This window comes from Symsagittifera roscoffensis, chromosome 4 (assembly GCF_963678635.1).
Source record: "Symsagittifera roscoffensis chromosome 4, txSymRosc1.1, whole genome shotgun sequence".
In the NCBI taxonomy this organism is placed as follows: domain Eukaryota; kingdom Metazoa; phylum Xenacoelomorpha; order Acoela; family Convolutidae; genus Symsagittifera; species Symsagittifera roscoffensis.
Genome location: NC_087065.1, coordinates 24,363,204 through 24,379,117, shown reverse-complemented (window position 1 = coordinate 24,379,117; position 15,914 = coordinate 24,363,204). Strand labels below are relative to the sequence as shown.

The 15,914-nt window shown below is 39.5% G+C and overlaps 2 protein-coding genes across 3 annotated transcripts; one reads left to right on the top strand and one right to left on the bottom strand.

The window, feature by feature from the left end:
- Positions 1-5,837: 5,837 nt before the first annotated feature.
- Positions 5,838-7,462, bottom strand: LOC134844428 (uncharacterized). The gene is made up of 2 exons (XM_063861097.1): positions 6,904-7,462; positions 5,838-6,500 (listed from the first exon to the last, which is right to left on the bottom strand). Exons 1-2 carry the CDS (start codon positions 7,441-7,443, stop codon positions 6,042-6,044), a joined length of 999 nt encoding a protein of 332 aa, XP_063717167.1. The 5' UTR covers positions 7,444-7,462; the 3' UTR covers positions 5,838-6,041.
- A 644-nt stretch (positions 7,463-8,106) lies between these two features.
- LOC134844573 (uncharacterized) lies at positions 8,107-12,037 on the top strand. 2 transcript variants are annotated; one of them, XM_063861312.1, is made up of 5 exons: positions 8,107-9,670; positions 9,862-10,372; positions 10,520-10,644; positions 10,888-10,985; positions 11,251-12,037. In XM_063861312.1, exons 2-5 carry the CDS (start codon positions 10,066-10,068, stop codon positions 11,621-11,623), a joined length of 903 nt encoding a protein of 300 aa, XP_063717382.1. In that variant the 5' UTR covers positions 8,107-9,670; positions 9,862-10,065; the 3' UTR covers positions 11,624-12,037. The 2 variants fall into 2 exon arrangements, with proteins under 2 accessions (XP_063717382.1, XP_063717381.1); XM_063861311.1 differs by having other exon boundaries at positions 8,107-10,372.
- The last annotated feature ends 3,877 nt before the right edge of the window (positions 12,038-15,914 follow it).

Sequence of the window (15,914 nt, the reverse complement as noted above, 5' to 3'; positions counted from 1 at the left end):
ATTACTCATATATGGAGGTCAGAATCGCAATACCTGGGATAACGCTGATAGCATCCCACTATTCGGTTGCTAATTTGAAACTTGGTGAAATAAACACTGAAATTAAACTGGAAAAACGAACAAGAAATCTTAACCATTGCAATATACGATATAGCTTAAACGCGCTAGACGTCTTTTGTTAAACATGCGAAAAAAATACGTTGAAAAAGCCTAAACATGGCGAGATAGTTAATCCCGCATTTAATTCTATAATAGATTGCAGAGTCTAAAGATGAGCTCTCACTTGAACATTGGCATTAACTCTATACCAGACTACCTTTGATTGCATTCATGGTACAATCCTAAAAATTATAATGGTAAAACTTTCTGCTCAATTTGGGAGACTTAAGTTCTTATTTCCTGCATATCGTTGTTCTGACCATGACTCATGCGGTGTTTTTTAAGTCTCCAAATTAGGAAATAAAGAACAAGAAAAACCAAGCACGAAATTTTAAAAATGAACTCTGCAGGCGCAACTCACGATACTGAAAAATTCGCAGAGCTCAAGGGAGCGAATCCTCAACTCCGTTCAGAAAATCAACACCCTGCAGAAATAAAATAGATCCAAAACTAATCCAGGCTCGAAAAATAAAGAGAAAAAGCACAAACAAACCTAATATTATCTCTTCAAAATGATCAGAAAATCCACGAAACAAAACCGTTCAAGGTAGGCAGATTGTCGAAAACACAGAGGTACCTTAAATCTATATCAAAGGCAAACGGCGTCCCTTCGGAACTCTGCCTTGAGCAAGAGGTTTCAAAACCCGATCTAGATAAAGCTGAGCTATTCAATAACTACTTTCGATCTGTCTTCTCAGGGTCCAGACGACGCCGCCTTCAAGTGGTGGACCCGACATCCTGGATTGCCAGGTTGAAAATAGCGTCAAGCTCCCCATCCCATGGGTCGGGGAAAACTCAGAAGTCTCCGCGTTTTCGGTTACGGAGCGTCTGAAGCCGGCCAGGCTGCTCCGTCTGCTCAAACTCACCCTACTCCTAAGATCCGGCATTAACCCTAACCCCGGTCCCTACAAATGTTCACCCTGTAACCTAAACATTAGTAGAAACCAAGCCAGTGTCTGGTGCCACATATGTGGCTGGATACATTTCAAATGCAGTCGCCTCAAATTTTTAAAAGAACATAACAGATTTTTACTGCCCTCTTTGCACTTCTACTTTCATTTTACCTCCCCCCGGAACCGAAGCCACATCCACACCCTCTTACCAAGTAACAATTCCCACAAACCAATCCTTGCCCACAGCCCCTTCTCAACCAATTCCCAAACCAAACAATCAAACGGCATCCTTATAATCCTCCAGTTTAATAGTAATGGAATATCTGGAAAAGCTCCTGAAATTGCAGCATTCCTAGCCCAGAATGAAATACACCTAGCCCTATTCCAAGAAACCAAGCTCAAGAAACAAAGCCGTAACCCCTCACTAGGTCCCTTATTCGCAATTATTCGAAAAGACAGGCCCAAAGAGGGTGGAGGCCTCCTCATTGCAATACATGAATCCATACAATACGAAGAAGTAAGTTTAAATACCGACGGTACACAAGAGGCTATGTGTATATCAGTTGTAGCCGGTACGTCGAAACTTCGTATTAGTAATTTTTATATCCCCCCCTAGATCTAGTTGTCCCCCCAGTTATACTGCGTCCCTTACTGATCTCCTGGTTCCAGGCGACGCTCTTGTACTTGGGGATGCAAAAGCCCGCTCTTCCCTCTGGAATTCTAACTTAGAAGAAGATCAACGTGGTCAATTACTCTCAATGAAATTACTTTATCCACTTACGCCCCCCTGAATGATAACCAAACTAGAGTACTTTTAATTCTTTATCCTCTGATGCATATTTCTCCTCACCTGACATCTCCCTAGCATCGCAGAACCTTTTACTTTCTTCGTCCTGGACCCCAATTAAATCTCTAGGCTCCGACCACCTCCCCATACTTATCGAATTACCTCTAGAAAATATCGTACACTTTTCTCCGAGAAAGACTTTCATTAACTTCCTCAAAGCTGATTGGCGGCAATCTACCGAGGAGATTGAGTCGGGTTGCCTTGCCTCGAGGTTTCCTTCTTCAGTTACGGCCGGGGAGAAATTCTTTCGGGATCTGGTACTGAGGGCAGCACGCCACCACATCCCCGCTGGGCGCCACTGCCATTACACCCCGACTTTCTCCAGAGTCAGCCTTTCTTGCTGCTGAAAGAGATCTCGGTCGCCACAACAATCAGCCCATGGAACCTACACAGCACTCTCGTTTCACTCCTTCCCAATTGAACTCCCAACTCCTCAATCAGACAGCGAAGGACAAGAGAAACAAATGGCGTAAATTCCTCCAGACCTGTGATTACCGCAATGGCGCGAGAAAGTTCTGGAAAGTTGTACGCTCCCTAAACGGATTCAGGCATGTGGTAGGAATGCACCCTATTTAATTTGAATCAAAAACAATCTCTTCAGACACGGACATAGCTAAGGCTTTTAATAAACAATTCACAAATGCCAGGATGCATGGGTCAGATAAGCTACTCCGGAAAACCAGGCGCAAAATAGCCAAGCTCACCTTGTTAGATAACCCCACTTTCGTCCCCCTACAAACTAAACAAGCCATAGCGGACAGCAAACCCTCGCGAGCACTTGGTCAGGATGGCCCTTGCAACTTCCACTTAAAACACCTGGGACCCCTAGCTCTTGAATATTTAACCCTTCTTTTTATAATGTCGCTGTCTGAAAATAATATCCCTCAAATGTGGAAAAATTTTAAGATAATCCCCCTACCCAAACCCGAAAAGAACCAAAAATGATCCACTTCTTATAGGCCCATCTCTTTACTCTACCCCGCTGTTAAAGTTTTAAAAAGGCTTATTCATCCTTCTTTAACAAAGTATCTCCCTACCGCCACACATCAACATGGTTTTCGTCCTTTCCACTCTACCACTACTGCGCTTTCCGCAGTAGAATTTTTTGTCACAGACGGTTTTAATCAAAATCGCCCCCCCCCCCCTCCCGCACCGTTCTCGCAACGCTTGACCTCTCGAAGGCTTTTGACATGGTGTGTCATCGTACTCTCGTGGAACTAATTCATGACACACCGCCCCGAGAGGTATTGTTCGTTGGCTGAGTAACTACTTGAACGGCTGACAAGCAAGCACCACACTTTTTATAAACCAAGAATCCCCTCACAAGGGCCCAGGGCTCTGTTCTTTCGCCCACTCTTTTTATTTTTTACGTCCATGACGCCCCCACACCCCCCTATAATGTTCGTCTCACATCTAACGCCGACGATTTCCATCCCTTTTCCCAATGCCCTGATGTAGAGGCAGCATCTCGATCGTTGAATGATTACCTTCATCATCTTTTCAATTTTTTCACGTCCAGGAAGTTATTTTTCGCGTCCTCCAAAGGATCAGTTACCCTTTTTTTCTTCATACAATAAAGATTTTAACAAAACACACGGTGTACTTTTAAACAACGAGCCACTCCCTCTTAACAAAAACCCAAAAATTTTAGGGGTTACTTTTGACCCAACCTTATGCTTTGCTGCACACTGTAAAAGATCCGCCGACAAGGCCCGCCGCAGGATAGGTGTCCTGAAAGCGTTGGCAGGATCCTCTTGGGGACAGACAAAAAAAATGCTCCCCTTAACTTACTAAGCCTTAGAATGCCCCATTTTAGATTATGCCTCCCCTGCCTGGTCACATGCCGCCAGCAAAACTTCCATTAACCACCTGCAAGTTACCCAAAATCAAGCCCTCAGAGTTATTACCGGCTCAAGGCTCATGGGTTCCACTGCCCACCTGCACAGTGGTCGAGATCGGCAATGTTCCAAATCATCACACTCTTTTAACCTCTCAATTTTTTTATCTCGTCATGCCGCTCCCATCACCCAAATAATTTCTACCACTCACACCCCACACCTCCACGTCGAGTTCGACAATCAATTTTAAGCGCTTATAAAGAAGATATTGACTCCGTTTTAACCAATCTTAACCCTTCACTCAATCTTAACAACCCAGAACAACCCATCTTTCACCACCACAAGTCCATTTTAAAACACAACCACACAAATCTAGTAACTAAGTTCCTCGCAGAAATCCCTCCCTCTAAAGTAATTTGTATACCGCCCCCTAAGGTCGACCCCACAGAAAAATCTCTCCCCAGAACTACCCGCTGCAAACTCTCCTAACTCCGGTCTGGTTCCAGTCGACTTTTAAACACATATCTCTCCCGACTAGACAACAAAGTTTCCCCACTATGCCCGGACTGTCACCTAGCACCCCACACTAAATGCCACATTTTTAACTGCCCCAAGAATCCCTCCCCACTCACTCCCACAGACCTGTGGCTTAGGCCGGTGGAAGTTGCGAAGTTCCTTAGCCTGGAGACAGACGGGCCCAACCCGACCAACGTGGGCTAATGAAAAAAAAGATCTGTCTTCTCAAAAAACTACTGCACAGATGAACCACCATATGGAACCAAAGTTGAGATGTATTCAATTCCCTCTTCAAAAAACAAAAACGGCAAATCTTAATCTAAGTATAAACCACGCTAAAGGACTTGACATCAGCAACGCTCGTCTAAAAAGCTTGCCGAATCGATACCTAATCTCGTGATTTTCATTCTAATCGCAAACAAAACTGTTTTTCTACTTAAATGGAGAATTGGTGTTCTAGTGCCACTTGTTAAGGAAGGTGAGAAGCAAAAAAATTCTAACGTCAGACCAAACAGTCTATTGTGTGCGATCTCTCAGCAGTTAGAAAAACTTATCAACAATAAAATATCGCATTCAATTCTCCAAGGCTTTCCCCACACCAACAGGGATTCAGATCAAAAAGATCAACGACCTCTAACCTTATCGAACATCTACATCATATTTTTACTGAACTTAATTCACCATATTGCTCAAATCTGACCGCTTTGTATGTCAATTTCCAGGAACCCTTCGACAAATTATCACATCAACTACTTCTAGAAAAATTCAAATTTTGGCATTGGGCGCAACTGTCTCAATTTAATACAGAGTTACCGAGAACACCGGAAGAAAACGGTCAGAATCAATCAAAAAACTATCTGTGTTCAGTGGATAACCACAGGGATCACTGCTGGTGCCCATCTTGTTCCTGGTACACATGAACGACTTAACGGACAACATCATGTCACCAAACTTTGGCTGTGCGGACGATTTTAAAATCATTTGCGACAACCCCATTAAACTGAACATTGACGAGATAATTTCATGTCAAAAAAATCTAACAAAAAGTAAACTTAAAGCCATCAAAGGCTACTCGATCGTGTCACTTCCCAAATACATGTTCGAAAGAGCTCAAGTAATGAAAGACCTAGGAGTCCTAGTTTCTGAAAACTTATCATGGACTGCTGATGCAAAGAAGAGCCGAAAAAATTAACCATGCACTTACACTTAAACGAAACCTAGCCAGGACCACTTTGGTCATCCGGAAATGTGCTTGCATCTGCTACGTGTTACCAATTATCAGCTACGGTTCAGAGCTATGGAAGTCAAATAAAGGAGACCTAAAATAGAAGAAAAGTGGCAAAGAAAAGTCTTAACCTGGATTTTTGCATCCAAAAACCTAAATTACTAGAAGTTTCTGCCAATTGATAATTTACCTCTCTCGTTATATCAGGAAGTGCACGTGATCCACTTCTAAGAAAATTCACTACGTTCAATAACACTTTAATTTGTTATTGTTCAATAACCCTTCATTCAATCTTTTTTATAATTGCCTGATAAAACTGCCAAAATTCTACTTAAACCCTGAAATGTTTGAATCAAAAGTAAAATTCAAATTCAAGTTCAAGTCAACCATATCACTTTGGCGCATCAAATTTTGGAATGGGTAATTACAGATTTACTACTATCAACATCAATTGCACTTAGTAATTAAAAAAAGCACATGTTCAACCTTTTTACTACATTAAGCAAATTCAATCAAAACTCACTAAACCGTACGTCACGTTTCAATTACACGACAAACAACTTTCAAGCATGTTGCGGCGCATTTTCTTGATCCAATTGTTCGACTTCAGGAATTTTATGCTTTGCGAGATCATTAGCATTCAAATCAACATCACCAATGTTTTCGGTCGACTTCAAAGGCATTTCACCATCCAAACTCTCTTGTTCAACTTTACCAGAGGACTCTTGATGATTGTTTTTCGTCATGCCTGTAACCTCGTGGTTCTCTCTCAACTCAGCGACTCGCAACGATGCGTCCGAATCCTTCTCGTCAAAAGTCAATTCCACTACTGAGTGATCAGTCAAACATGGCGACTGTTGAGGCACTTGTTCACAAGGAGGTTCCGACTCGCAAGAGGAGTTAACTTCGATATCTTCGTCTATATCAAGTTTCTCTTCAGACTCAGATGGAGGAACAAAGTCCGAGTCATCCTCCGACTTGTAGCATTCATCACTTTGGTTCAAGAGATTCACATGGTCAATCTACATGAACGGAAACCAAATTGAACATAGATTCTATCTTCGAAAAATCGGCGAACACCGGCAGGGATCGAAAAATGAAGGATGTGAAGAAAAAAATTCGTATAAGTTTTGACAAAAAATCGCATTTTTCCGTGGCGTGTTTTTCCCTTTTAAAACCATCAGGTATTTGCGCCAAACGCGTCTGTAGAAAAAAATTCAGGGTTGGTAGCCCCAAAATAGTACCAAAAGGGCACTAATGAAAAAGAGTTTCATATGGGAGACCTTTGGTAGGCAAGTATTTCGACCTACTAAGAGGGGAGCGCCCATATCCCCACCTAAGCCCACTACCAAACATGTCGGTTAAACAGAAACTTTGCAAATCACGTTCTCTTCTAAAAAATTGTAGACATCCTTTGCCACTTACTATCTCGTCTTGTTCCGAATCCTCTTCACATGAACTCTCATCGTCATAATCAGCATCACTCTGGGAAGACAGCATCGGCCGCTTACTAGGCGAAATTCCGCTCAACTGTCTAGCCGCATTGGGCGAGTTTCCGAAGTCAAATTTGACTCCATCTTCGGGCGTTACGTTCAAGTCATCGCCTTCCAATGTTTTATCTCCATTCTTCGACTTTCGTCCCGCTGATCGTCGGGTTTTATACTTGCGCTGCACGTTCACAATAGCTCGCTGCTTCACTCCTAAAGCGCTTCCCAGTCCAAATAAAACAAATCTGCACATTTTCAAAGGCAGTCCCAAAACAATTGAGTAAAAAGCAGAGCTTAAAACATTCCCAGACGAAGCCTGTTTGTCAAGAGAGGCAACAGTTCTTTCGACTCTTTCGCTGAGTCGGGCAAGCATTCCACTAGGGGTAAAAAGCGGGTAGTGGGCGGGGGCAGAAGATTTGGCAGCTGGCGACCCTTTTGAGTTTGAGGCTGCAGCTCCAACTTGACGAGAGGAAGACATAGTCAATATAAGCGATCACAAATCTGAAAACCAGAAGATGTAGTACCGCCTCACAAACTGAATGAAGACAGAAAATTGAAACATCGATTTTAGACTAGAACATATCAGACATTGATCTTGGATACCCAAGTACGAATGTCTGCCTGTATGCAGCAGTATCCACGCCATGCCTCACTCACACCATGACTCAACTTCGGACCAACATCTGCAAATGCAGCTATAAACAACAACAGACATCGATCTCAGGTTTCTTATTTTGCGCGGATTTTACTTTAACTATTACTATTTTACTATTAATTTAACATGTTTCAGAAAAATGACTTCATCATAACACGTTTTTATGTCATGTTCAAAAGAACGATATCGAAAAATTTCAGACGTAAACAATTCAGTGGTGACAACTTGAAAGAGGAGTTTACACAGCGGTATTCCTCACATGCAATATTTTCACAGTTGGAAGCCAAAAATTTCGGTTACTTAGTTCACAATACAAAAAAAAACACGTTCGGTAAGCTTTTCTGAAAGAACTTATACAAAAAAAACTACAAGAAAACAATGTCATTGGTGTGACAATTCGCAGCAGCCGACAATGTCACTTCTGAACGCCTATCACTAGGTGGGCTTAGTACATGCTGTATAAAAAGATATTTACACATTTCACGAGAGCTATATAGACAAATCTACACCATCAACAAATCACTAACAAATTTTCATCCTAGTGCAAAGTCAGACCAAAGCCTTTTTTGTTTATTTGGTTGAACGGACGTCAGAACTCCGACTAGCATCTGTATTTTAAATCCCTTTTATTTGATCTCGTCTTGTGGGCGAATTATCAAATGTGAATCATTCCGGTCTGGGGGCAATCAATTACCTAATTTGCATTCTTTTCATATTTCGTACCCACACACACGCACTACCTCTGGGGAATAAATCAGCTATCCGATTGCTTACTGTTACAAAACCGTTACACAGACGAAATCAATTAACATTAATCGGAAAAGTCGCCATCCAAAGAAAAAAACTCCGCCTAATGGTTCTGTTCTATTTACTTGCTCCAAAGGACGTTGGCATTTCTTTTCAAACAGCACGATAAAAATTTCCATTCTTTTTCAGTTTAAGTAGTTTTTTTTCAAACTCAAATACGATCATTCTAAACTGCTTAAATTGAATAAATTGCAATTGTTGCTCAATAAGAGAACAGTCAAAAGTGTTGGGAGTAAATTTGTTTAGCCACTTCCCAATTTAGTGAGCCTAGGAAACACGTGTTTCCTTTAAAGGGGATATTACGCAAAGATTTCTTTTCCTCACATTTACATCAAAAAATGAGTAACAAAATTTTTTCTACTCAATTGCAAAAAAATTCTTTTATCATCTTGTCAGCTTGCAGAGAGAACATGGAATTAATATATAAAAGCATCATCAAAAAACATCGAAATCTCTTTAAATAATTCACTTTCATAAATTTGAATCCTTCCGCGATTACTTTGTCAACAACTATTAAGCTTTATTTAATTCGGTCAAATTTTTAGACAGGACTTCACAGATACTTTTGTACACTTGAATATTTGAAAGTTTACAGATCTGAAGATTACAATTTTCACCCTAGATCATTTACCAATTAACTTGAACTTTATTAACCATTTTTTCTTCGCTTGACCCTTTGTCATTGGAGAATCTGTTCATAGTTTTATAATCAAACTCATACTAAAACTAACGGTAATTCGACGCGTTAGTGACAGTTTTGCACTTTACTTAAGCTCCATTTAGACAGAAAATTTTCATCTTGCTCGTCGAGAAGATTATTTCACTGAAGTATTGAGACAACCCCTTGTGATATCTGACATTTCGATACGATCAAGAAGTTTCATTCAAGTTAATCCCATCATAGTTTGAATCAAACTCGAATTCAACTCAAATCGGGGTTCGATGTTTGATCGACCTCGCGGTTAACATCTCTTTGGAGTTTCAGGCACAAGGTTTTTACACATATTTTACCTGACAAGTTGATTATTTTTGTCGACCTGTATTAGAGCTGCTAACTATTTGGTTGTTGATTTAGCACGAATTAGTAACAAATCTAGTTTATTATTTAACCGATTGATCAATTTAACATGGTCATAGTAAAAACAATCATATTGGATTATCCAAGACATCAAAAGACATATTTACTTGATTCGTTTAGACATGCTTGCAAAAGTTTGAAGATGATTCGCGAAAACAACGACAGGTGAGGCGAAACATAGTTTTGGAATCTATCATTCAACGCCCATAATTAAATTCAAGTTGGAGCCAAAAAGCAATTACATCCAAAAGCGTATACCTAGCTAATTACCATTGTACCACTCATTTATATCGTACTATGCACTGGAGCATCTTTACAATTCATATCTAGTTTACCCTCAAATTGTATAATTGCAGCCATTGATTGCAAAGTCAGGACAGGTGAGCGCAAATGAAGCGTCGTAAGATCTGGATCAATCACCCAACCTTGTCCAGAATCTATTATAAACACAAACTACACTTCTGCCAGACAGTCGCCAAAAAGCCCAATTAAACCATAAAGAATCCAATCATTTCCAGTCGTCAGTAAGACTGAGGGAAAATTGTCCAAACTCACACCAAATGACTTCAAATTCAATCATATTCCGAATCATAATCGTAGAAATACTTCACTTATACCTCTTCACAGTATCAAATGCATTCACCATCAGAGCCCCAGCCCTGAAACGAGACAGCGATGAAATGCCAAAACAAATGAACGTACAGAACAAAGCGACAAAGGAGAGTAAATACCCGACTGAAGATTCATATCGAGTGATAGGACTTGACCAAATTGTTCAAATGCACGATGTGGATACTGGATTATTCGTTACTATCAGAGAAGGCAGCAACAAAATAGTTTTATCGGACCAGAGCCAATCAATAAGATGTATGTTGCATTTACCTTTTACAGACTAACAATATTATGTTGAACACAACTGGAAACAAGCATCAAACTACAAAAAAAAATCTTACAAACTACAAAAAAAACCGTAAAAAGTATATATTTATTTTTCTATTTTTTTTTTGGTTTCAGCGCTATTTGAGATGACTCCCGCAAGTGGCGTTGATGAGTCCTATCCCAGTGACGCGTGGATTATCCGCTCCATGTACAGGACTAACAGATACATCTGCCAGAATAAGAAAGGATCAGTCTACTTGGTAAATATTTCGATACAAAACATCTTCACCTTATGTATTTCACCCATTTACAAAGAACTTAACATTACTGAAAGCCATTTTCCAGGTTTCCACGAAAGAAATGAAAAAAAAAATAGAAAAATAGTATTTAAACAAAGAACTAATTAAACTTGCAAGTATTATAAACTAAACCTTGGTGACCAGTAAATCGTTCTACTGTAACTTATAAAAAAAACTTGACAGGTGTTTTTGTTTTGATTGCAGAGTAAATTGAAGCGTGGCTGTCTGATGCACAAAGTGGTCAACCAGAAGGGAGTCACTTTCTACAACTACAAGAGATGGACCAAACTGGTCGTCAGCAGGTAACCAGATACCACCAACTAAAATTATCACAAAAAAAAACTTAACTGAAAAACTCAGTCTCGGAAAAATTGAACATAAAATTTCAATAACTGGTCATTAAAATCGGCACACTTGGAAAAAACATCTTTTGTCTTTCACTGTCATCTTAACAATGACTAAAATTGCCACAGATGCCTCAAAGTTTTACGAAATGGTAGCTCACATCTTAAATTGATTTTTGTTCAATATAGATCATCGAAATAATCATGTTTTCTTTGTTTTCAGAATCGAGCCAAACCAATTTATCCCTGAGAGCGCAACCACCTCTGGTCAAATGGACATTCTATCAGCACCCTTACCTCTCAAAGCCATGGTCACAGACCTCGCATTCGAACTTTACACCACCGACCTCAAACTATCCACACTGCTTAAACAAAGACTGGACCAGAGCCCAGACCTTGAACTCACTTTGGCTAAGACCCTGGATCCTATTAAAGGTACTGCACTGAAATCTACACGAGTGACACTAACGAAACAAGACTGGATCAAAGCGTCCCTTTTCGACTCCAGTGACGTAGATTGGAAAGCGATGGTGACAAGAGAACTGAAATTTATCAAAGCTCGAGAACCTCTTGGACACTTCCAGGAGTTCCAATGAACCTCATCAAAGCGAGTTTACTTTAGGATCTTGAAGTAATTCATGATTCATACGCAATGACTACAAAGACCCCCAAAAAGTCGTGAACTTTTAATCGTCGACCTACATCGACAATTGAACAATCAAATTATCACATGAACGAAACGGTTACGAGCAAAAGACTCGCAACGAGCAATGAAAGCTGTTTTTATTGACATAACAGAGCAAAATTAGATAATTTTGAGACAAGCCATAAATTTCAGAGGCCGCTACAAAACATACAAGTTGACAAAAAACTAATTAAAAGGACGGCAGAAGATAATGGAGCAGCTTGAAGCTGATTCTCATTAAACTTATTGTACATAAACTCAACTTGTAAATTGGCATTTCCTTTTGACGCATTCCAGACAAGTAGAAATATAATCAATGAATTTATTTGTTTTTATTTTAAGAATTAGCTCAAAACACTAAGCTCATACTAATCTTTTGGAAAACTTAAGGGTAGTTTTTAAAGCCATAGCTAACGGAAAACATGAAAAGACATCAATACTATGAATATTGTCTCACAAGACTTTGAAGGTCCTTGACAATAGATAATCACAACATGAACGCTCATACAATTTTTCAAAAAAAATACTTCTCGAAATTAAACAGCAAACAAAAAAATTAAAAACTGACAAATTAAAAACTGAAAATAAAAAAAACTCAAGAAAATCAAAAAATGATCAAATTTTTTATAAAAATTTTCAAGCTCTTACAATTTCATGAATCTTTAAGGCCATACACCTTTTTTAATCAGACTAACACAGTTCGAAAAAAAACTTGGTCAATAGGTTTTTTCTTCCCCTGTGTATTCTTAAAACTAAGTCGACTTTCGAAAGTAATAGTCATTTTTAAAATAAAATAGCACTGATGCAGTTTTACTACAACATCTCCCGTGAAAGAAGGACAAAGTTTGATCTTGTGGGTTCTCTTCAACACGAAGTTCGGTATGTCAAGACAAAACTTCAAGAACTATCCGGAAAATTCATTGCGACTTGAGGATGCAGAATTAGACATCCAAAACAATCCGATGGCCTTCTTTGAATAGATGCTCTTATAAACAACAGAAAATATTTAAATATATATGTATTTTATAAATTTATCTTACCTGAATACAATATATTACACAGAAGCGAAGCGGAGTTCTGCACCATAGTTAAAATAAAAAATATAGGCTTTCCAAATGATACACAGATGCGAAGGTGCGCTTAGCAAACGCAAGCGAGAGCGCGACTTTATAAAGTGAAAAAAGAAAAAACAGAAATAAGCCTCGAATTAGTAAAACTTTGCTTCGTATTGGCTTCAAACCTGTGACCTCGAGAATTATAGACTCACACCTTACCCTCTCGGCCACGACCGCTCAACAATCGGCAAACACTAGTAAAAAAAATAATGCAGGTGCATGTGCTAATAAATTGGCAATACGATGCAGCAAAAGTGGCTGGACAACCAATTAAGATCAACCAATTCAGATAAAAAAATTTCGAAGCACATGCTATCAAAAAGCCCTAAAGGTGCCACCAAAAGTGGCACCAATTTTTACGACTGAGGCTAGAAAAAATATATAGTCGTATTATTACACTAACGCTCACTAAAGGTCACTAGTGTAAACATTCGCTACACATCATGAAAACAATTTTCTTCCTCAACAGCAAAATGGAAAAGAAACAATAAATCATTTTCGGAAATTGAAAAACTTAGGAAGGCTCCTAGACGGATATGTCCCAAGGAAAAGAATTGCTTGTTTACAAATTTTGGAAAAAAAGTACTACTAACTTGTTTTGTAGTGCACAAATGCAACAGGGAACTGCGCATCAGTTGCAATTCGAAAATGAAGAGCTCAGGCATTTAAAAAATGACGAAAGAAAAGTCAGACATTTTTTCAACTTTTCTCAAGAACATGTAACAGTGTACACACGAACCAAACAGCCAGTAAAAAATATTAGAGGCGACGCGTTAGAGGCAACGCATAATTCGCAAACGCAACCAAAAAACGGCAAAAAAAACTCAAAAAAAGGCAAAAGAGAAACTGCAAAATAAGCAGTGAGAAATTCAGACTTTTCCTAAAGGCCAGATTGGCAACCGACATGCTGATTACGGGCTTCACGTCCTTTTAGTCACTTTAAATTGATCAAATACTACCCACAAATAAGCCGATGGAACAGATACTAATAATTTGCCAATTTTTCTTCTGCAAAAGTTCTACTAAATGAGCACTTTTATTAGTGCATTGGGTAAAAAAAAAGTGGATTCGTAATATAATACTATGCTTGCAAAAATAGCGAGTGCGGTCTGTAAGTACACAACCGCGTATTCATACTCGTCAGTAGGCAGACAAATACTATATGTTGTTGTTGTTGTAGTGGATTTACAGCACAAGGCTGATGGGTGTTGCCGTTTTTCCGTTTTTATTAGAAGAGTGTCCACTTATTTCTGCATTGGTTGCAATCGCACGCAAGTTGCCAAGTGCAAATATTGTTTTCGTTGTACTTTTCATCCATGAAATTCCACATCAGTTGTAGGATTCGGTTCTTGAGTCCAGTTTTGTTTGTGAAATCAACGTGTTTGTCAATTCTGTTTGCAATTCGACTGGTACGTATTGTGAATTCCCCTCGCGGATTCTCTGTTCTGATTTTGGCACTCTTGAAGACGTCCTTAGTTCTGAGATTTGTCTGCGGGCACTGTGATAGATGTGGAAACACATCAGTTCGTCCATCAAGGCTAAAGAGTATTTTGATCCAATTTTGATCCGGAAAGCTGCAGATCGTGTGCTCTGCCTCTGAACACCAGTTGTGAGCATTTATCGAGAGCCAGCGCCATCTTGTTCTCCTTGACCCAGTCATCATTGGACTTCAAGTCCTGTTGCACTTTGATTAGGTCTGTGTTGACTGTCAGAAGTTTCAGATCGTCAGCGTATATGTACGGGTCAGAGAATTTCAGCCGGTCCGGGAGGTCATTGATGAAACTGCAGAACAGAAGTGGGCCCAGGAGGGATCCCTGTGGGACACCACTCGTCACATCTAGAGTCACTGAAAAAGTTTTCTCAACTTTTACATATTGTTTTCGTCCATTTAGATAATCACAAAGAATTTCCAGCAGGCATCCTCCTACACCAATATTTGCGGTCTTTTTCAGCAATTCAAGATGCGGCACCTTGTCAAAAGCTTTTGAGAAGTCCGTATAATAAGCGACAACGTCATCTGTTGGGTTTTCGTCTAGTGCTCTGTAAATTTTACTCAGGAATGATAGCATAATCGTGGCCACTGATTTCCCTTTGACAAAACCATGTTGATGTTTTGAAAGGACACGTTCAAAAAGCGAGTAGAGAGGTCCGTAGATGCATTTCTCTAAGATTTTGCTGTCTATGTTGAGTAGTGAAATTGGACGCCAATTTTCCACATTACGTCTGTCTCCTTTTTTGAATATTGGGGAGATCGCTGCCGTCTTCCAGCAACTAGGTATTTTTCTCAATCTCTTGATGTTCTTGAAAATTACCTGCAAGGCATTTGCCATGTTGGTGGCTGCTTGTTGGAAGAAAATTGGAGGCAGGCCGTTGGGTCCTCTAGACTTGGTAACGTCAATAGTCATCAAGATTTCTGTTATAGTTGTATGAGATATGCTGAAATTTGTGATCTGTGGATTGTCAAATTCAACGTCTTTAATGTTAAACTTTATTTTTTGCGAGAATACTGAGTGAAAAAATTCGTTGAGCAGATTCACCTTTTCTTCCAGGCTGGAAACAGTGGTGTTATCGCTTATCATTATTTTTGGCAGTGATGCAGATTTGTTGAGACTTTTCAGGTGCTTGTAAATGATATCTGTGTTTCTTGTACTCAGAAGTTTGTTCTGATAGTTTAATCGATCATTTTCACTGGACTGGATTACTACATTTTCCATTAGTGCAACTTGACGTTTGCGGTAGCTTGTTGGTTTCGAAATGAGTAGTTTTTTTTTGGGTGTTAAGCTTTTTCATGAGGTTTGATGTGCTTTGGGCTATCCATGATGGTAACTGCTGTCGATGCGCAGTTCTTCAAGGCACATAGATTTCTAACAAATTTTCAAAGTAATCACATAGCTCTTGGCAGGTTTTATCTATATTTGTGTAGCATATTGGATTGAAAACTTTATCAGCCATAGCGTTGTTTATACCTTCGAAGTCAGCTTTACCGAAGCTTCTATATTTGTCAATGACCGGTTTGGCTTCTTGGTGTTCTATTTCGACGTTGAGGTTTATTGATTGATGATCTGAACAGTCATATTGTTTATCGAA

Bases quoted from the DNA above. Each gene is read 5' to 3' on its own strand.
- LOC134844428 (XM_063861097.1), bottom strand. From the start codon at position 7,443: ATGTCTTCCTCTCGTCAAGTTGGAGCTGCAGCCTCAAACTCAAAAGGG. The intron at 6,501-6,903 runs GTAAGTGGCAAA...CCGTTCATGTAG, and splicing joins ATTCGGAACAAGACGAGATA to ATTGACCATGTGAATCTCTT.
- LOC134844573 (XM_063861312.1), top strand. From the start codon at position 10,066: ATGACTTCAAATTCAATCATATTCCGAATCATAATCGTAGAAATACTT. The intron at 10,373-10,519 runs GTATGTTGCATT...TTTTGGTTTCAG, and splicing joins CCAGAGCCAATCAATAAGAT to CGCTATTTGAGATGACTCCC. The intron at 10,645-10,887 runs GTAAATATTTCG...TTTTGATTGCAG, and splicing joins AGAAAGGATCAGTCTACTTG to AGTAAATTGAAGCGTGGCTG.